Here is a 23244-nt window from a genome sequence, read left to right on the forward strand (position 1 = left end):
AAAGGCAAGTATTTGTGTTGATAAACACAATATCGTGTTGCACATATTGTAAATTGCTTTCCATTGAACTAATTTCATGCCTAAGGCCAGCCAATTCAGAGCATGTTTAAGTTAATTAGAAGGGAACAGCACTTTGATTTGCTTCTGTTGGGGCAGCAAATCTATTTACTGCATCTAATATCTTATTGCCCGGCTGGACCAACTCCTAGAACAGCCCTAGTAATGCTCATATGGTGTTTTGTTCTATATCGGGCCTACCTACCGCGACTGCTTCATATAGATGACTTTATGACTTAAGATTATTCCAATCAGGAATGCTGACACTAGACCGAATTTAGGATCCAATGCTCGGAAATTCTCGCTTTACTTCAGGATAATCGTATTTTCGATTCAAGATTGAATTGTTTGATCCACAGCATATACACCGATTGTAATGAAATTGAACAATCGAAAACGAACAGAACTCACCAGACCAGACTCAGATTCAGACAGAAATCTCTCACGAACAGGATGATGTTGCTCACATTTTTCAAATATATGACGGATTTCATGCAAACTCGTCTGAGGAGTTGACAGCACCATTTCAGATAGTAGTGAAATGCTGTGGTTGTAAAGACATTGATCATTTAAGCGAAATTGCATACTTGAAATCTTCAAAACCGAATTAGACTACTTTTTGAAAAATATAATATCTATAAAATAATGTTCGAAGAATGAAATGTAGGAAGTTATTTAAAAAATATCGAAGACATCAACTTTCTATCTTTTATAATTTCTGGAATACAAGGCATTTTTGTATGGGGACTCCTGAAAAATAATGTTCTACTCGTAACATATTTGTGTGTAAATTCTCGCGTTTGTCATGTTCTCTTTAGTTTTCAAAATATTTTTTTAAATGATTTTTTTCAAATTTGTTTGATATTTTTCAATTAAAACATGGATAATTACTACATTTCATTCTTCCAACCAGCATCTTTTAGGTCTTATAGTTTTTGAGTGATTGTTTTTTTTTTATGTAGAACTACGTATTACATTAAGGGTGCCAAATCAGAAAACCGGTCACGTTTTTATGAAATAAAGTTAATGTTATTAACTATTTTTGCCACGAACGGATTTTGACGATTTACATACCAAACGAATCGAAAATTCCCTATGATTTGTTTGATATGCTATACATTACGATCCCCTGGTGTGTAAATGGTTAAAATTCATGAAAACTACGAGCGTTTCCATTTCCCCATACATTTGTTCTGTCCATTTGTGTGCTTTCCCGAACAGAGCTGTCAGTAACGGGCAACTTATCGTCGAGCAACGAAGGGAAGACAAAGAATGAAGGGGAATACTTGCCTAGATTATAAACAGTGGATCTCGCTGAGACAAACTTTCAGTTACGTTCTGTATTCAAGGCAATGAACATCGCTTGTTCTTCCTTGTTTTGCGTCATCACATGCCTTCGTTTCGGATTGAGCTGAGGACGCGACCAAATTACTCACGCGCTGATGTCTCTGGCATTGAAATCATTACATCAAACTGACGTCGTTGCATTGTTTTGAGCTACACAATTGTGCGGGGATTTATCAAGCTAGGCTATCGTCGGCCCATCAAGAAATTAAATGTTCTGGAATTTTGTTTTCGCAAACTCTCTCCACAAAGGATGAGAGCTAAGCTAATCTAGACCGGCAATATTAACAAGAAAGGCTTCTGTTGAGAAGAGCGCAAAACGGAGATAAGAGTGTGTATATTCAGTTGCTTCAAGCCATCGATGTATGGATATTCGTGTGCGTACATGCGTTCTTCATAACCCGTACGTAAAAATAGTGCATCTTCGCTACGCTGAAACCCCATTTGTATCTGCTCCCGTGTGTATTGTCCCTGCCACGAAATAATATTTGCGGAATACCAAATGTCTTGAATGTCGTACTGGAATGCTAAAAGTTATTCGGGTTCGCGGGTCAGTCGCAAAACTGCCTCCAACTAGGATTGCATTTGCGCTAATCTTGATCATAATGAAGCAATGCTACTCTTTTCGAGGTTGTTGAGATTAACAGAAAGAGTTTATTTCGTTTGTTTAGTCACCAAGAAAGTAAATTTCGTTCTGCAATTTTGTATGTGATTTGGTTTCGCTTGCCATTAGCAGAACTTTCTCCACCAAGGATGACAACTGCGTTTATCCTGAGCATTAGAAAGTAATGCAACTTTCTTCGAGACCAGTAATATTGACAGAAGTGTTGAATGATGGGAAATGTTTATAGTCTTAGTAACTTCAAGCCATCAATGTATGGCACTGTATGCATGCTATGGCGAACGCTTGTTTGGCGCTTGGTTTACGTTGTAAACCAAGTTGGTTACGCTGCGATTCCACTGAGGCAATACAAAATAACATGTAGCATAATGACATGACATTCTACCAAACAGTTATTTCTAAAATTTCACAGTATTATAAAAAAGTATCCGAATTTATAAACATGCGACATATATAAAATAACAGCGTAGTTCTACGTCAACAATGCGCTCGTATATTGGACACAACCTTCTATATTTTTTTGCATACTGTCCGTCTATACATCTGTGCACTGACTTTAATTCATATGTGATTTTGAAATTTCATTAGAAATTAATGTCACGGAAATTTTCTTTCGGATTCAATTAATCTTTGTCGATGTCGATATATTAGGTAATTCGGCATTTTTGCATATTAATTATTCCAAAAATTTGTGTTTTCAATAAATTAGTAAAACTCGAAAATTATACTTACCCAACTCCTACAAAAACATATCCTATGAGTTATTTTTTGGATGGTGTTTTAAATTTCTCAACAAATAATGAAAAAAATTGTTAAGCTCTACACCACAAAAAGGCATCTTAAAAACGAAAAAATCGATTTTCTTGAAATCGTTACTTCAGAAACGGCAGAATTCATGAAGGGAAATTTAGATACATCATAATATGAACACATTAAAAATAAAAGGTTTTTGATCATTTATATTTCAACTAAACTAAAGAACAAAAATTACTGTAAAATAACCAATTCTACAAAAAGTATATCAATCAAATTTGAAAAATGCGATGAAAGTTTCACTTTTTCCAGGAGCAAATTTAATTAGACTAGACTAATTTAAATAATGCCTCCATATCCGCTAAGAAAGAATAATCTCTGAGTGGCCGCGAATCTCTGCAGCGAATCGGTGGACATTTTGCAGCTAAAATTGCATCTTATAATATCATATATTATAAATCATTGCTTTTTCTCATATTTCTTTGAAGCGAAATCACGATTTTGTTTCTTTTTCAGAGTGAACAGTGAATATCGTTTACCGAAGTCAATGGTACCGATATAAAAAAAAATTATTGGGAAAATAGCTTCCGCTGTGAATTCGCGCTTTGACGCTATTTTTTTTTTGCGCATAATTACAGTTACGGTCATTTCATCATTCATACGTAAAATCGGACACGTTACGCATCGATAAATTGCACTGTATCCTTCAAGTTAAATCTTTTGCATTGAGGAGTCGAAAGGAAAATAATGTGTATAAATAGGCGCGAATCGATTCCAATCGATACAGTTTGCAGTTAGCTACCTTCATCCAAAGATAAACCCATCATCACTGCCACAATGAAGGTAAATAACTGTAATATTATTTGCCTCAAGTTAACTGATTGAGTTTTCAAATATAAACATATCTTCGTCGCCCTCCTGGTTGCCACTTTGGCCGTTGCCGCCCAAGGATCATATTTGCCAACCGTATGGCCACAGTTCGGTGCATGGAATGGTTGGAATGGATGGAACGGTTTGAACACCTGGGATAACCATGGTCTGGTTGCCAAATCGTGGTCTCCTGCGTGGCCAGTTGCCTCCCAATGGAGCAATGGATGGAACGGATATTATGGTGGTGTTGCCAAGCTGAACTCCTGGGGACTTCCATGGGCAGGTTATGGTACTGGTGCCTACGGATGGGGACACCATGGACTCGTTAAGACTGCTGTTCCAGTATCGAAGCAGATCGCTTCCACTCCGGGATCGCTTCACGCTGCTTCAGTGCCACTCGACGGGGTGAAGGTTATTAGTTATTAAAATGGATATGGAACGAGAATTAAGATTGAACAAAGCAAAAATGTGAACTGATGCCAAAAAATAAAATAAATGTAATGAAAACGAGAAATGATAATAGTTTTTTTTGTTTTATGTGCAAAAAAAATGTGTCCCTGTATTTTAAAGAATGCATTTGCCTCACTGCCTCGTTTTTATTAATTATCTGATGTAGGGTATCGAAATTCAGCTTGATTTTTTTTGTATTAAAGCATAGTTCATCTTAAATCTGGACGCACTGTATATTAAACCACAGTGCTCCTAGTGGTCGGATCTAGAATGTTTTGACAGCACTTTGTTTTGTCCTCTATCAGTGCTGAAAATTCCATTACGATTCGTTTTGTTTAAAAAAAATACATGTGATGGAAGCCGCGGAACGAAAATTAATTTTGGACACCCACGTCAAAAACCCGACGGGGTCAGTTGAAAATGGACAAATCGACCGTGTGTAGCGTTCTCAAACGTTTCCGTGAGATGCATACTATCGATCGGCAGGTTCATACCAAGCGTCATAGTGGAACTAAAGATCGGAAACTGCATTTGAAGGTGTTGAGAACGATCAAGGCAAACCCAGGGTAGTCGGACTATGACATCGCCAAGAAATTCAATGCCGACCGGTGCACCGTCAGAAGGATTCGTCTGCGCGAAGGAATACGATCTTATCGGACCAGTAAGCAACCAAACCGGACATTGAAGCAGAATGTAGTAGCCAAAGGACGTACCCGGAAGTTGTACAACAAGGTTCTAACGAAGTACGACGAATGCATCCTCATGGATGACGAAACGTACGTGAAGATGGATTTTGGGCAGCTTCCAGGCCAAAAATTTTATAAAGCCACTGGTCGGGGTGATGTCCCCGGCAAGTTCAAATTCGTTTTCGCCGATAAGTTTGCAAGAAAGTGTTTGATCTGGCAAGGTATTTGCAGCTGCGAACGAAAAACCCCGGTTTTTGTGACAAACAAGACCATGGACTCCAAAATGTACAAGGAGGAGTGCCTGAGAAAACGTATTCTTCCGTACATTAGATCTCACAAAGGACCAGTAAAGTTTTGGCCAGATTTGGTATGATTCCTAGGACAAAAAATATGAACGGAAGAATTATCAAACGATTATTTTATTTTACATTTCCCTCTGAAGTTTGCATCTCCCAAGTTTACGTACTTCTCGAACCGCGAATTTGCTGGATTTGATGAGCTTCAGGCACTCAGTTTCGATTTTGACATGTACGTCGAACGCATATTGTTAAATCAATAGGCGTTATCCCAACAAACGGTTATCAACATTTTACCTAATCATCAAATGGTGTGCGTAGAAATTCAGTGAGTAGAGGATATGAAGGCATATCCTTCAATGCAACCTTGAATAACCGAGCCAAAGCTTTGTGTTCGTAGCCGCTTTTGTAATCCATGTTAGGAGAACGCTTTTTGGAGTGCAAAACAAAACATGCGGGTGCAGAAGTATCCCCGGCTTGCATGAATCAACAACTTCAATTTCTACTTTTTATATTACATATGCTTCAAACTTGAATGTTCATCCGCCTCTAGTATCTGCACGATTTTCCCAGGTTCTTAAGTCTAGAACACCGTGTTAAGGAAACATATTCTAGACTGTACAAAGGCAAGCGAGTATGAAAGTGCTCGCATTTTTCATTTATTTGCAAAGCCAATTTCCTCAGACACCTTGTCAATTTCCACACGCTCCATGGATTTGAAGTCTGTGTTAGGGAAACACATTTCAAACGGAACAAAAATACCCCCGACCTGCATGAATTTGCAACGACAATTTCCACATGCTCCATGGATTTGAAGTCTGTGTTTGGGAAACACATTTCAGTCGGAGCAAAAATACCCCCTACTTTCGTGTATTTGCAATGCCGATTTCTCCAACGCTGCTTGGTTTTGAAGTCTGTGTTAGGGAATATATATCGGTGAGAACTAAAGTCCCCCTACTTCCATGTATTTACAATGCCGATTTCCCCAAGCCTGCTTGGTTTTGATGGCTGCTTGGTTTTGAACATTTTACAATTATTCAATTGTTTATCTAATGAATAATAGCATTTTATTAATTGCGATAGATGCGTAGAAATATTCCCTATCGATTGATTCAAACATCTTTCCGATCCAGTAAGAAATGTTTGAGTTATAAGCATTCGAAATCTTGCATTTTTTCCTGCATGTTCTGTGTTTAGGTTTTCATTTTACCCCCTATATATTCCGGTTAGACGTAGTCCCTCGTCAATATTGGGCAATTGTCAAGCAGAAGATGAAGAAGAATGGTAGGACGACTCGGGATGCAACAGAGATGCAGAGATAATGGAACAAAATGGCCGCTGAGGTCAGCGAACAGGGTGTCCAAACTCTAATGAGTGATATTCGCCGAAAAGTTCGAGATTTCATCCAAACCACATCGGAATATTTTTTTTTGTAATTTTTCATTTAAAGTGCAATAAAAGACCTACATGTTGAGTACATAACATTTTTATTTCGTTCACATATCGCTGAGATAGACCCGTTTTAATGCGTCCAGATTTAAGATGAACTATGCTTTACGTTTCTCAAATGGTTACAATTTTGCGAGGTAATAAAATTTAATCAATTATCCAAATTGTTTTTTTTTTCATCATTTTGGTAAGTCCGACACGACACCGCTATATGTAAAACTTTGTTAAATTGAAGCGGTTTTCTAGTGAAAATATTTTCAAAACAATTATCAAAGGATACATGATTTGAGTTATAAACATTTTTAATAATAAAACCTTTTTCTCAGTAAGATTTTCTAACGTTGTATTTAAAATGTAATTTTTTCTGAAGACTTAATTGATTTTCCAACAACTTTTATATGCATAATATTTTAATCAGACATCTGTATTATAAGGTTTTTTTTTTTGCAAAATAAGATCAATTATTATGGATACGCTCTAATAAAAATCAGTCGTAATTAAAATTGGTCGTCTGATAATGAATATTGCGATTTTGGGTAACTTACACAATATGTACTAAGTTTAAAAAAGATTGGATAGTGTCGGGGCAGCAGCTAGCTGATTTGGCGTGGAATTATATTATGCGGTTAATAATGGAGCTCGGATGAACTACGATATGCGGTTATGCGGTTATTAATGGAGCTAGGATAGAACCACTCAAGGTCTTTGAAATTCTAATTCATCCCATGATGTTCTGAACGATCATTTAAAGTGTACCAGAATGATAATGATAATGTACCATAAGATTCTGCATTTTTTTTTATTAAAAGTTTTATTAAAAATCATATATATTTTGAAGATTTATCTAATCATTGCATTTCAACATTCATCTACGGTGAACGGATCTATTTTTTGGTTAATATTTACATCATCTGTCTCTACCCAAAACACAGTCAAGTTGAAAATAATGTTACGACTTGTGAAGCGAAAACGGCGTTTGAAAAATTTGAGATGAGTCCTTCATCAGAATTAGATTGAAACAGAATTGAGGCGGGAAATCATTATGTAGGTGACCTACGATTGTATGTGGCGCGTCAATCCTTTGTAATTCAGGGATTGGTACATGGTACATGGTACATGGAACTAACAACAATATTTGAAACATATTTTTTTTGTTCATTTATTTAAGTTTTTGGCTTCAGTTCACATTTTTGCTATATCCCATCTGGATTTCTTTTTCGTATGCGTTGTTAATAACCGATAACCTTCTCCCCATCGAGTGGCACCGGGGCAACGTGAAGCGATCCTGGAGTGGAAGCGATCTGCTTCGATACTGGCACCACAGTCTTAACGAGTCCATGATGTCCCCATCCGTAGGCTCCAGCACCATAACCGGCCCATGGAAGTCCCCACGAATTAAGCTTGTCCACGCCACCATAATATCCGTTCCATTCGTTGTTCCATTGAGAGGCTACGGGCCATGCAGAGGACCACGATTTGGCATATGGGTAAGCAGCGAGACCATGGTTATCCCAGGTGTTCAATCCGTTCCATCCATGCCAGCCATTCCACGCACCGGACTGTGGCCAAACTGTTGGCAAATATGATCCTTGAGCGGCAACAGCCAAAGTGGCGACCAAGAGAGCGATGTAGATCTATTTATATTTGAACATTCAATCAGTAAAGTTTCGGTAATATCATAGCTATTTACCTTCATTGTGGCAGTGATGATGTTTGGGTTTATCTTTAGCTTGAAGAAGTCAACTGCAAACTGTATCGATTGCGGCCGATTCGCATCTTTTTATACACATTGTTTTCCTTTCGATTCCACAAGGCACAGGATTTAATTTGCAGGAAACTGTGCAGCTCATTGATGTTTAACGTGTTCGATTTTATTAATGAATAATCAAACTGTCGCAACTACAATTCCGAACAAACATGTTAGCACCACAAGCACTTCCTTGAAAAGCGGATGCTGTTTTTCAATTTGTTTTGAATCCACAATAGTTTTTATTGCGTTGGTAGCACTAACTCCGGTGATCGTTATTCATTTTCGCAAATGAGTTCTTGTACTGATGTATGATGTATTCTTCGTGACATTATAGTATATGTATATATATATATATATATATATATATATATATATATATATATATATATATATATATATATATATATATATATATATATATATATATATATATATATATATATATATATATATATATAAATGGATTTCTGTCTGTCTGTCTGTCTGATTCTTATGGACTGAACCGATCGACATGAAAATTGGTACGTTGGGGTTTTTGGGGCCGGGGAAGGTTTTCGTGATAGTTTGAGCCCCCCCCCCCTCTCTAAGGGGGGGCTACCATACAAATGAAACACAAAATTTTACATTACTCGAGAATTATTCAAGCGAATGCTATAAAATTAGGCATCTAGAGGTTTTAGGGTCAACAAATGTTTCTATAGTGGTTACACACTCCACCCCCCTCCCCTATGGGCGGCTGTCATACAAATGAAACACAAATTTCTACATTACTCGAGATCTAATCAAGCAAATGCAACCAAATTAGGCATCTAGAGGTTTTAGGGTGCAATAAATGTTTCTATGGTGGTTAGATACCCCTCCCCATTCTCTTAGGGGGGGGGGTCTGCCATACAAATGAAACACAAATTTCTGCATTACTCGAGAATTACTCAAGCAAATCAAACCAAATTAGGTATCTAGAGGTTTTAGGGTGCAATAAATGTTTCTATGGTGGTTAGATACTCCTCCCCTTCTCTTAGGGGGGGGGGCTGCCATACAAATGAAACACAAATTTCTGCATTACTCGAGAATTACTCAAGCAAATGAAACCAAATTGAGCATATGGAGGTTTTAGGGTGCAATAAATGTTTCTATGGTGGTTAGACACTCCTCCCCTCTCTATAAGGGAGAGCTGCCATACAAATGAAACACAAATTTCTGTATTACTCAAGAATTGATCAAGCAAATGCAATCAAATTAGGCAATTGGAGGTTTTAGGGTACAATGAATGTTTCTATGATGGTTAGACATTCCCTCTCCCCTCTCTATGGGGAGCTGCCATACAAATTAAACACAAATTTCTGCATTACTCGAGAATTAATCAAACAAATGAAACCAAATTAGACATCTGGAGGTTTTAGGGTGCAATTAATGTTTTATGGTAGTAAGATATTCCTTCCCTCTCTCTTAGGGGGGGCTGCCATGCAAATGGAACACCAATTTTTGTATTTCTCGAGAACTAATCCAGTAAATGAAACCAAATTAGGTATATTGAGATTATTCTATATAACGGAGAAATACGTTATTTGCAAGTGGTTGAAAAATCTTGAACGAGAATTGTGTCTGAAAATAGTCTGATATTATAATGATGAGTTTTGGTAGAAGTACTAGCAATTTTTTAGTAAAAGGTAAATTCAACGGGGTCGATTAGAAGATCAATCAATGAACAGTTCTGCAATTGGACTCATGAACTTGCGCTTAGTAAGATAACGTGAATGTTTGAAGTTATTGATAACAAAAACAAATTTTGGGCGGGACGAAGTTTGCCGGGTCAGCTAGTTTCTGATAAAATTGCATAATGATACATCAGTAAATACAGAAAAAAATGTAGAATTTGGACTCATTTGAGCGATTAATATAACACATAATATAATATAACAAATAATCAAAATACGATTTCCGCGGGAAAAAATGTAATAAGGCTAAATGCGTTGCTATCGAGGACTTTTTGTTTTGAATTTAGTGAATAAGATAGTAACTACTTAAAACCACTACTTTTATGTTCATTCCACCAATTACAATTGTCATGTTTTCTTATAAGGACGTTTCAGAAGTCACTCACCTTTTAAGTCCATATGTTTTATCCACATACAAACCATCCTTTTTTTTTAAATAAGCTCAGTGATAGTTTATACGCTCTTTTACCTTAAGTTTCACTTTACCTAAAGTTTCATGATCTCTGCATTAGATGAGAATGGAACACTATCGAGACAGTAATTCATTAAGAAACTATTTTTCGAAGATTGTGAGAGTTCATTCTGTGCTCCCGTGGCCGATTGGTTAGCGTCAAATCTAGCATACCGGGGGTTCGGGTTCGATTCCCGTTCTGGTCGGGGGAATTTTTCGTGAAAGAAATTTACTCCGTCATGCACTGTGGTCACGCATATTCTAGTGCAGGGGTTCACAAAAAAAAGTTATTATTTTTTCCTAGATATTAAAAAAAACAACATCAAGCTCAACTGTCTCATATTGATATTCCAAGCAATTTCTGTCCCACCATGTATTTTTAGTAGATCCATAATAAATGCATCGGTTCAAGAATAAGAATTTTATGTCTGGAAGCAGGCCTAATACACTCATTTCTGGTTTGGAAGAAAGAGCTAATTCTCAAACAAATAAAGATATAGTTTAATAATAAAAAATAGATATAGAAATAGTTTAACAGAATACGTGTACACCTTGTTAGCGAATGCCTAATAACAAAGAAATTTATATTCTGCAAAAGTGTTGCAGGTCACTCCCTTCTTCATAAAACGATGTTTTTATGCATAACCTTTCGGAAAAACATAAAAAAAAACTTATTGTTTGTTCCCAGTATTCTAAAAAAACAACATCAAGTTCCAGAAAACTTTGATTGCATTTTTCTCAGTTGCTAATTTTGGAAAATGGGACATCTATACGTAGAACGGCAGTATAGATATTGTTTTTATTTTTGTATAACCAAAGGCACAATAAAATTAATCTACAAGGCAGCGGCAAGTAGTGTTTTCAGGGTTAACGGCCAGTGGCAACTATATGGCAACAAATTTTTTCAACTGTTTTAATAGTTTATTTTTTATCAAAGATAATGTGTTCTTCCTCATGTAAGTATTATGTTCTCTGTAGTTTGAGTCGATTCCTTGGCTAGTTTCCACGGCCTCATAAAGGGTTAAGCCAGGGTTGCCAAGTGTATTGAACAGAAATATGGATGTTGGAAAATCAAAAGTCTGGATTTTTGTCGACATTTTTTATTTAATTGAGGATTTTATTGAACATTTTCCCGAGAACGTCGTTTGATGTTTGTGGAAGTGCTGGATACGGTTGGCTGATGAGCAATGACATTGAAGTGTCTTTTTCAAGGCAGGTGAAGAAGGAGTTTGGATTGAGTTTGTCCACAAGGGCCCTTCTCATGACTAGAACTGCAAAAGTTTAAAGTCTCTTTAATTCAACACAATCAATCAACCAACATTTTTACGTCTGATGTGTTGAACATGGTTGACCAGTTATTTCTTGTAACGTTATTAGTCTCTTTGTCTATGATATTGACAATCGCTATAAAAATGCCAACACGCAACGCAACATCACACTCTCTTGCAACATTCGCACTATAATTATACAACGACATCATATGATAATATGGGTGACGGAACATGCTCATCAACACAACACACTCGGGAGCGGAATCATACGCACAAAATAATTGAAGAAAAGAATCGAATTAACCACGGCTGAAGACGGTCGTATTTTTTTGGGTACACGACGCTTCTGGTGCGGCCATGGTGCCGAAGCACATTTTTAGAAAAGTTTCGGGTGCTGCTACTATATCGCAGAGCACATTGGTGGTGTAAAATTTTAGTAGTGCGAAAGTTTTGGTTCCGCGGCAGAAAAGGATCTTCGCTCGAGAAAGAAGGAAAAATCCCATGAGCCACTGTTGAGGTCAAAAGTGTTCTTGCTCGCGGCGCTTCTTGTGCGGCCATTGCGTCGAGCACATTTTCCAGAAAATTTTGGTGGTGCGAAAAGTAGTGGTTCCGCGGCGAAAGAGATTTGGGTTCCATGAAGGAATGTAAAAGGGTGGAATTGGCCAGTGTCGAGGTCGGTCGCGGTTTTAATGTCGCTGTTGCTCATGTGTTAGCACATTGTTTGAGTGCAATTTTCGGTCGTGGAAAAAAAACGCTTCCGTAACGGAAATAATTTGTCGCAAAAGTCAAATGGCGAAGGTTCCGGAATGTGCCTCGTGGATGTGAAAGTGTCCCGTCCGTGAAGAAATTTTCGCGGTGTTTCGTTCCCTTATTGGTGATGGTAGCTAGATCGCCTCATGTGGTGCAGTACATTCGGTCGAGTTCCTGAACCACGCGATTCGAGTGTCGTCACGTGAGCGTCCGCCAGTGTGATTAATGGTGAAAAGAATCGGCCGCAAGAGGTACACGGCAGTGAAAAGAAAAAATTGAGAAAAAAGAATACAAAAAAAAAAGGCAAAAGCAACAGACGCGGCAGTGGCTTCCGGTACCGAAGAAAGGGACGACAACAACGAAGAAAGGAAAGGAGATCGGAGGAATCTCATCAACATATTTACTAGTCCGCAAGAGACTGCAGCTGAGACAGCTATTTGTTTGCTCAATTTAATCTGGAATATGCTTACACGTATACGAAGAGCATAAGGCAGAACTATAGCAAATACACTTCATAATGAAAAGCGATGGACAATCTCTTTTAAGTAAAGCGACAAGTGTGTTGCCTGGTGAAGTCATGTCCTCAACTCCATAGCCAATCAAATAAATTTGGTGTGAAATTTTGTCCCTCTTGAACAACGAATTTATCTCGTCATACAACGTTCTAAATAGAATCCGTTTCGGTAACCTGTATAAGGTCAAAAAATCAATCATTCACGAATATTATACCATCCTTCCAATAGCAAGTGCTGGCTACTAAGGGTTCTCATACACTGTATGGCCGAAGCCAAACATTTGACTCTCTTTGACAGATAAAATTTGATCAACGTGTACTAATCAAATATTTTCGACACAAAATACGACAAGCCAAATATTAAATGACCAAAATATTTTTTTGGTCCGTTCTTCGAACCTGTTGGTACATGATTAGGTTACCTTAAATATTTCAGTCGGGTTTTTCCATGTTCGGTGTTTGACATTGTTTACCACTGTTGATAATTTAAGGGTGGCAAACAAAATAGAGTTTGTATAAATTTCAAACCATACTTTATCCATTAAAAAGTGAGATTTTCTCATCAAAATTCAACAAAACAAATAGATTTTTTTTCCAAAATATATATTTTTATCAAGGCTCATATGGCGTTAGCCTGACGGGGCCGGAGTTCAATATTTTGACAGTTTTTCTTATTATCTATGTTAGTAATATGTAACCGATTACTCGCGGTCGGCTCGAGGTTAGTATTACAAGTGTTCTCGTAATTGGGATGTTGCTGTCTCCAATGCTCTGTACGTGTGCCCGACACGGGATACTTCCTATTGGGATGCAGCTGACCATTAATCAGCAACGCCCCCCTAGTCTGTACCCCATATCTAGCGTGGTGCGTCTTTCTCGACTCGAGGAATCCAGGATAGAATGATCACTAGCCGGCGCAATCATCAGATCGTGTAGAGTTGTCATGAGCGGTACAACCTTTGGCTCTTGTTGAATGATCAGTGGACTGCACAACCTTTGGCCCGTGTATCTGTAAAGAGTGTGTGTATGTATTGCCGCGACTAAGTAAAAGTTTATCGTTTGGATAGGAGGGATATGAAACGGGGACACAACGAAGGAAACATCATTAAACGTTGACATCGGCGTTTCTGAGGAACAGGTATAGATGAAGCAGAAGATCAGGATCCCGGCTACCTAAGATATCCCGGACGGGGATATCCGATTGTCTGCCTTGTGCTCTCAGTGCTCTAGAGAGCTGAGAGCGAGCAGCATGGAACCGGATACACGACCAGACAACATGCTCGATGTCGTGGTAGCCATCGCCACAATCACAAAGATTGTTTGCTGCGAGCCCAATGCGATAGAGATGCGCGTTTAGGTTGTAGTGATTGGACATAAGCCGAGATATCACGCGAATGAAATCACGACCTACATTCAATCCCTTGAACCATGCACTCGTCGAGACCTTAGGGATAATCGTGTGTAACCAACGACCGAACTCATCACCACTCCACATGCGCTGCCAACTTACGAGCGTATACTGACGAGGAATGTGGAAAAATTAATTATAAGCAATTTGCCTTTCAAAAAGTGTGCCTTCTAAAGCGCCCACCTTAGCTAGCGAGTCCGCTTTCTCATTCCCCGGAATCGAGCAATGAGAGGGAACCCATGCTAAGGTAATCTTGAATAATTTTTCGACCAAAACACTCAATAGTTGTCTTATTCTTGTTAGGAAATAAGATGAGCGTTTATCAACTTTCATTGAGCGGATTGCCTCTATTGAGCTGAGACTGTCTGAAAAAATAAAATAGTGGTCGATGGGCAATGTTTCAGTGATCCCTAATGCGTAATATATCGCACCCAGTTCAGCGACATACACGGAACAAGGATCTTTGAGTTTGAAAGAGGCACTGGAATTTTCATTGAAGATGCCGAAGCCAGTGGATCCGTTTATGAATGAACCGTCAGTAAAGAACATTTTATCAGATCTTACTTTCCCATATTGTTCCGAAAATATCGGCGGAATACAATCGGAGCGTAGGTGATCTGGGATTCCATGGATTTTTTGTCGCATGGACAGATCAAAAATGACAGAGGAATTGCAAAAGTATGGGAAGCAAACTTGGTTGGAGATGCCTGGTGAAGGGTGCACGTCGTGGGTAAGGTACTCATGGTATAAAGACATAAAACTTGACTGAGGAGACAGTTGTAGTAGATTTTCGAAGTTATCAATCACCAATGGATTCATGATCTTGCAACGGATGAGAAATCTGTAGGATAATTCTGTGAACCGAAGAGTAAGCGGGGGTACTCCTGCCAAAACTTCGAGACTCATCGTATGTGTCGAATGCAAACACCCCATGGCTATACGCAAGCAACGATATTGTATCCTCTCCAGCTTGAGAATATGAATCCTGGCAGCAGATCGGAAGCAAAAAGTGCCATATTCTAACACTGACAATATCGTTGTTTTGTACAACTGAATGAGGTCTCCTGGATGGGCACCCCACCATGTTCCGGTAATTGTTTGGAGAAAATTGATTCTTTGCTGGCATTTCTGTTTCGCAATGTGTCTCCCCCAGGTACACTTAGAATCAAAATATACACCCAGGTATTTGAAAAACATAGAGTGTTGGATCGTTTTGCCGGATAGGTGAAGCTGGAATTGGGCGGGTTCGTGCTTCCTAGAAAAAACGACCATTTCAGTTTTCTCCGTAGAGAATTCAATACCCAGCTTGAGGGCCCACGTGAACAGATTGTTCAGGGTATCTTGCAACGACTTTTGCAGAACGACGGGATTAGTACCCGTGATGGAAATAACTCCATCGTCTGCAAGTTATCTCAGCGTGCAGTCTCTAGTTAGACAATCATCCATATCATTGACGTAAAAACTGTACAAGAGGGGGCTTAGGCAGGAGCCTTGTGGTAGGCCCATAAAACTGTAACGAGAAGATTTCGAGCTGCCATAAGAGAAAATCATGTGCTTTTCTGACAGTAAATTGTACATGAAATTATTGAGAATTGGTGAAAGTCCACGATTATGAAGCTTCTCTGAGAGAATTTCCATGGAAACTGAATCAAATGCCCCTTTGATATCGAGAAAAACGGAAGCCATTTGTTCTTTGCGAGCAAATGCGATTTGGATTTTAGAAGATAACAGCGCGAGACAATCATTTGTCCCTTTACCTCGGCGGAAGCCAAACTGCGTATTTGACAGCAAATTGTTCGCTTCAACCCACTTGTCCAAATGAAGTAGAATCATTTTCTCTAGCAATTTACGAATACAGGATAACATTGCAATCGGTCTATACGAGTTGTGATCGCAAGCCGGCTTGTTGGGTTTTCGTATGGCTATCACTCTCACTTGTCTCCAGTCATGCGGGACAATATTCAGCTCCAGAAACTTGCTGAACAAGTTCAGCAAACGCTGTTTTGCCAAGTCGGGAAGATTCTTCAACAAGTTGAATTTAATCTTGTCCGACCCCGGAGCTGAATTGTTACATGAGAGAAGAGCAATTGAGAATTCCACCATCGAAAAATTCTCATAATCGCTTTGAAGTGGAATGTCGCGTACGACGTTTTGTGCAGGAACGGTGTCGGGGCAAACCTTCCTTGCAAAGTTAAAAATCCAACGGTCAGAGTATTCCTCACTTTCGTTTGTATGGTTCCAGCCACGCATTTTCCTAGCCGTATTCCAAAGAGTGCTCATAGCGGTCTCCCTTGACAAACCATTGACGAACTTCCGCCAATATCCAAGCTTTTTTGCTTTAATCAAACCTTTTAGTTTGGCTTCTAGAGCTTGGTACTTTAGAAACCATTCCACTAATCCAGTTTTCCTGAATTTTTTTAAAGCGGATGATTTTTCAAGGTAGACCTTTGAACACTCCTTGTCCCACCAAAGTAATGGAGGACGACGTCGGAAAGTGGTAGCAGGAACACGTTTCTTTTGAGCTTGAAGTGCGCTTTCGTAAATCAAACTCGATATAAAGTAATACTCTTCGAGTGGAGGAAGTTCATGCATTGAAACAATTGCTTCAGATATTATTTCCGCTAATGTTCTCCAGTCAATATTTTTCGTGAGGTCATACGCAATATCGACTGACTCACGAGAACCTGATTTATTGGCGATCGATAAAATAATTGCAGGTGGTCACTACCGTGGGGATCTTGGATTATTGACTGACTCACGAGAGCTTGATTCATTAGCGATCGATAAAATTATTGGTAGGTGATCAATCTAGGGATAACGAAGAAGAGCATAGAGATATGTCTAGCATGCTTGCCCGTGTAGGAGGGTTGGCTATTCTGGTTGCTTCCCCAGTATTCAATACTATAACTGTCAATTTGAAGTTGTCGCACAGATCATAAATCAAAGTGGCACGGTTGTCATCGTAGAGTGATCCCCATGCTGTTCCATGGGAGTTGAAATCACCTAAGATTAACCGCGGCTCCGGCATTGCCTCGATAGTATCAAAGAACTGATGGCGGCCTACCGTAGTTCTGGGAGGGATATATATCGAAGCAATGCAGAGGTCTTTACCATTGATTTGTGTCTGGCAAGCAACAACTTCAATGTCTGTCATCGATGGGAGAGTGACTCTATAGAAGGAGTGACATTTTTTAATCCCCAATAGTACGCCACCAAACGAGTCATTTCGATCGAGGCGAATAATGTTGAAATCGTGGAAATTCAGCTCATCGGCTGAAGAAAGCCATGTTTCACAGAGAGAAAATACATCACAGTTAGAGCTGTGAACTAAAAATTTAAACTGATCTAGTTTAGGAATGATGCTTATGCAATTCCACTGTATTACAGTGGTCAAATCCTTGACCTCTTGCACTGAATCAGGCATCGAGGGAAATGAACGCTGCCAAAAAAACCACATTTTTCTTTCAAAAATGTTCTCACAATCGGAAGCAAACATAATACTATGCTTTTAAGAGGGTCATTTATATTTAAAGCATTTAAAATGTTATCCACAAGGTCTGAAAGCGCAAGCAGGCCAGGTAGTGGCTGTTGCTTCGACCGCGAAAATGGAACAGACGTGTTCGTTGTTGTTCCGGGAAGTGCTGAGGACCCCTGGTTGGTAGCATGACCACGTAAACCGGGAGGTACTTGCTTCGGCCTATTCTCAGCACGTTCAGTTCGAGGCTTCATTCCAACTTGGGAAGTTTCGGTATTCTTTCTGGGGAGTGATGGAAAAGAAGTAATTTTTCTTTTCTTGATGGCACCGTGCGATGTACCGGAACTTCCTGCATTGGGAGCGTCAGCAACAGGCTCGTCGTTCTGCAGAATGGAGTAGGGATTGTCCTGAGTCGTTGGAACGGGACTCCTAAGCATTCCAGCATAAGTCCGCTTGGAACGTTCTTTTAAGGAACACTTGATTTTTTCCCCTCGTTGTATGTACACCGGGCATTGAGTAAGATCATGAGGAGTCCCGCCGCAATGAAGACACTTGCGCTCTTTCGGGCAAGGATTCTCATCATGGCTCTCTCCACAATCTGCGCAACGTTTTTTATTGCAACAATAGGCGGCCGTGTGACCGAGTTGCATACATTTGTTGCATTTCATTACCCGGGGTACAAACAACCGAACAGGTAAACGAAGTGCACGTATTGCAACGTAGTTAGGAAGGGCGGAACCCTCAAATGTCACACGAAAAGAGTTTGTCCGATTGAGGACTCTTTTGTCATTTTTAAGTGACACAGATTTCAGTCGATCGCATGCGAGAATCTTCACACTTTTAAGTGAAGAGTTCTTGAAGCGACCGACACCATCGAGTATCTCTTTCGTTTATTACACCGTCTATTTCAACGTTGCAACAGGGTACGTATACGCGATACTCGATCGCAAAGAGATCACAGCGCGTTATTTCATTCGCTTGGGTTCTGCTGGAGGCGACAACTCGTAATTTGTCTGGCCCATCCGAGTCATTACCCATCCGAGTAATCTCGGTAACTTCGGAAAATTTCTGTGTCAACTCTTTTGAGATGCGAATGACGTTAAGAGGTTTGGATTTTCGTCTAAAGTATACGATAAATGGGCCTTTGGCGCCATCAGGGTATTTTTTTAGACGAAAATCCTGCTTCTCGTCTTTTTCCTCATCTTCAGAGCTTTCTATCTCGTATACAGAATTTTCCTCCTCATCTTCTGTTTAATCCTCCTGCTCTTCAGGAGGAGGTTCATTATCTGATATATTCTTTGGACTGGATGGGGGATCCTCCCCGCCCTCTGCCATATTAATAAAAACGAATAAGTAGACAACTGTTCGATATGAACAGAATATGATAATTTGGAAAATATAAATTAGTAAAAGAAATTATATTAGTTATTGTTGAAAATGTTTTTTTTTGTTATTATGTGTAATTTGAAAATGAAAAAAGTTCCAATAAAAGTTCAACGGTGATGTAAGAAATGAACACCCCTAATGCCAACGCTTGCCGATATGATAAACACAAAGTTAAACAATGGTATGCATCGACAGAAGTTATACAGAATGATGGAAGAGGTAAGAGGAAAATAAACTTCTACTTGCCCAGCTGCTGTGTAGCGTGTGAGATGATGTGACTTGCTGCCGGATTGTCTCGATAGCGCACCACTTTTTGTGAGCTTTACTCGCTCGCAACGCACCAGATGAAAAATTACACACTAGAAACGGATGTAAAAAAAAACACCTGTATCGGACCAAATATAGGTTCGACCGATCTGCTTGCGAGTTGTCGAAGCAATGACAAATAGATGTAAAATTATATAAATACAAATTTGATTGTGAAAATGTTAAATTACTCACAAATACTGGAGTAGGTAATTAATTTTTGAATAAAAATATAAAAATCGCACGATAATGATATTTTTTAAAATCAGTCTTTTACTATATCCTGAAGGTTTCAAACAAGAACTATGTTAATTAATGGGGGTCAATTTTTAGACTTTGTCGACCCCCAAAATCAATTTTCCTTTATGTCGACCCCTGAGAAAACAATATCGACCACTTTGAGAACCCCTGTTCTAGAGATCGCCACTCAGAATGCATTCGAGATGTGATATTTGGCATAGAAATCTCAACTAAGTACTAATGAAAATGACGCAAGTAATACGTTAGTGCCATTAGTGCGAACGTTAGTGCCATTCAAAAAAGAAAGAAGAAGAGAGTTCATTGGATTGGATTGGAGAATCCATTTTTTGAAATACATAATTCCATATATTTTCCAGTACTTGAAATATAAATTATTTTTTTTTTTGGCAGACTTATCTCACTTCTTAACTAGGCGAACCTAGCCAGAATTTTCACCTGCCCCCGGGCTTCTGAATGCCAAAGGGGGACTAGGCTCTGCGGAATGCACGTATCTGCATGCTCGTGCTGTTTTAGTCCTGACCGAGGAATTGTCGGACAATCGCGCAGGTGCTAAGGATGACCGACTTTTGGATGCCGGCCAATTCCTTCTCGATGTTCAACACCTTTAGCGCTTCCAGAAGTGTCTTCGGGATAATTCCAGTTCCAGAGAGAACGACTGGAACAATTCTTGGGACCTCCCTTAGCCCCCACAGTTCCTTGAGCTCCACGGCCAATGGTCGGTACTTGCAGATTTTGCGACCGTGGGTCTCCTCCAGATTCTGGTTCAGTGGAATAGCGACATCGATGATGGTGACTTTGCGGTCGCTCTTGTCGTAAACCATTATATCTGGGCGGTTGTGGTGGATCGAGAGGTCGGTCAGAACAGTGCGATCCCAGTACAGCTTGAAACGGTCATTTTCCAGGACAGGTGCAGGCAGGTACCGGTAGTTTGGTACGTTGTCTTCCAGTAGAGCACATTGGAGCGCCAGTTGTCGATGAACAATACGGGCCACGTTGTTGTGGCGCTCGGTGTAGGCTGCGTTGGCCAAAACGGGACAGCCTCCCATAATGTGCTCTATGTTTTCACCTGGTTGATGGCACATCCGGCAAATGTCATCAACGTCTTGATGCCAGACGTACCGCCTGCAGTTTCTCGTCGGCATTATCCTGTCCTGGATGGCTATCATGTCGGCTTCTACTACTGAAGAGAGTTCACCACGCGTTAGCCACAGATTAGATGCGGCCTTGTCGACGTGTGGCCGGTCCAGTTGATGGGGGTGGGCACCATGCACTGCCTTCTGCTTCCAAGCTGCAATCTTCTCCTCCACTGTCTGCAGATTGCAGTTGAGTTGGTACTCCGCTTGCGCCAAGTGCAGAGCGCTGTATCCTCTGTCGGCGGCGCAGACAGCCCGGTATAGCGCGTTTTGGTTGGCGCGTTCTGCGAAGTACTCGCGCAGTTGTCGTACCTGGGCAACACACAGTGCAGAAATGTCGACGATTCCAAGTCCCCCTTCTTTGCGTGGTAGTGAAACTCTCTCCAGTGCCGATTGAGGATGGTGCATTCCGGCCTCTTTGAATGCTTTCCTCATCCTCCTCTCAAGGTCCTCTAGGTTAGTTTTGCTCCATTTGACTACACCAAAACTGAAGGTCAGCAGGGGAACCGCGAATGTGTTGATCGCGCGTACCTTGTTCCCCGCGTTGAGGAAAGTCCTCAGGACACAGTTCACTCGACTCAAGAACTTGTCTCGCAGCTCCGTCTTGATGTCGGAGTGGCGAATCCCGGTGAGCTGTCGGAATCCAAGATATTTATAGGATTCGCCACGAACCATGTCTCTTATAAACTCGCCGTCATAGACCTCGTAGCCTCCGGATTCGGTAAGTTGTCCTTTCAGCAGGTGGACACAGCGACACTTGTCGAGGCCGAACTCCATACAGATGTCCCTGCTTATGTCTTCGACAACCCGGATAGCTACACCTAGACGCTGACGTGAATCAGCGTAGACCTTGAGATCGTCCATGTAAAAGGTATGGGTCACTTCTTCGTGGGCGCCGTCGCCATACCTTATTTTATAGCCATGACCGTTTCTATTGAGCGTCCTACTGAGGGGGTTCAGTGCCAGACAAAACCAAAGCGGGCTGAAAGAGTCGCCTTGGAATATCCCCCTCTTTATCTGCAGCGTTCTAGACTGCAACACATTTTCCCCATCACTGAGGTGCAGAGACGTACTCCACTGCCTCATCGCATGCTGCAGGAACCTAACGACGACGGGATCAATTTTGTAGAGCTCCAATACCCGGACGAGAAACGAGTGAGGTATGGAGTCATAAGCCTTCCTGTAATCGATGTAGGCCATACTTAGGTTCCGCTGGTTATATACCGCCTGGCCGACTATGGCTGCGTCGATGATGGCCTGGTCTTTGCAGCCATGCGTATTTTTCCTGCATCCTTTCTGCTCTTCTGCGATGATGTGATGCTGTTCGCAGTGAGCAGAAACTTTGGCGGTAATTATGCTGCTCAGTATTTTGTACAGACTCGATAGGCACGTTATCGGTCTGTACTTTGATGGGTTCAATGTGTTGCTGTCTTTCGGGAGGAGGAAGGTGACGCCACGGGTGGCGAATTCAGGAAGGTTGTGTGGGTCACGTAGCACCTTGTTGAAGCACTCAGCTATCTTTGGATGTGCGACGGTCAGCTTCTTGTGCCAAAAGTTCTGGACACCATCGGGGCCCGGTGCTGCCCAGTTCCTCAGGTACCGCGAGGCTTCGCGGACATCGTTCTCTCCGACGATGATAGCTGGCATCTCTCCAATTTCACCACAACTCTCCTCCTCCCGTCTTAACCACATTTGCCCGTCGCGATGTTCTACTGGGGTCTCCCAAATACCAGCCCAGAAGTTCGTCACATCGCTAATATCTGGCAAACCTTCGCGGTAGTCGGGCTTCTCGTCGCTAATGTGGTCGTAGAACGCTTTTTCGTTATCTCTGAACATCCGATTTTGTTCCTGGCGCTTTGCAGAGTCAGAGTAACGTTTCAGCCGTTTAGTTAGGACGCTCAATTGCTGTACCAGTGTGTCGAGTTTTTCCGTCAGCTGGTGAGCTCCCAGCTGGCGAAGTTCAGTAGGCCGCACGATCACAGCAACTTGGCGACATAATTTCGCCGATCTGCTGCCTCTTTTGTACGCCATCAGTCTTCCAATTGCGGCGCGCTTGTTTAGGATCCGTTGCTCCAATCTCCTTCGCCATGGAGGCTCACGCCTTTCACGGAGATGTTGGAGCAGTCCGCCTCTTGGCCTAATACGGTATCCTAAACTTTTGGCGGTCGCCACAGCAGCACAGTAAACTTTCAGTTGCAGCTCCTCCATGTTCTCAGCATCAACCAAGTGCAGCGGAAGAACGTGCTCGTTCATGAGCTTTACTACACTTGTCAGCCTGCGGGAATGCTGCAACTTCG

The 23244-nt window shown here is 40.7% G+C and overlaps 1 protein-coding gene across 1 annotated transcript; it reads right to left on the reverse strand.

The window, feature by feature from the left end:
• Positions 1-7705: 7705 nt before the first annotated feature.
• Positions 7706-8282, reverse strand: LOC129774797 (uncharacterized). Its single transcript, XM_055778758.1, has 2 exons — positions 8218-8282; positions 7706-8161 (listed from the first exon to the last, which is right to left on the reverse strand). Exons 1-2 carry the CDS (start codon positions 8221-8223, stop codon positions 7757-7759), a joined length of 411 nt encoding a protein of 136 aa, XP_055634733.1. The 5' UTR covers positions 8224-8282; the 3' UTR covers positions 7706-7756.
• Between the last annotated feature and the right edge of the window lie 14962 nt (positions 8283-23244).

Source organism: Toxorhynchites rutilus, chromosome 3 (assembly GCF_029784135.1).
Source record: "Toxorhynchites rutilus septentrionalis strain SRP chromosome 3, ASM2978413v1, whole genome shotgun sequence".
NCBI classification, from domain to species: Eukaryota; Metazoa; Arthropoda; class Insecta; order Diptera; family Culicidae; genus Toxorhynchites; species Toxorhynchites rutilus.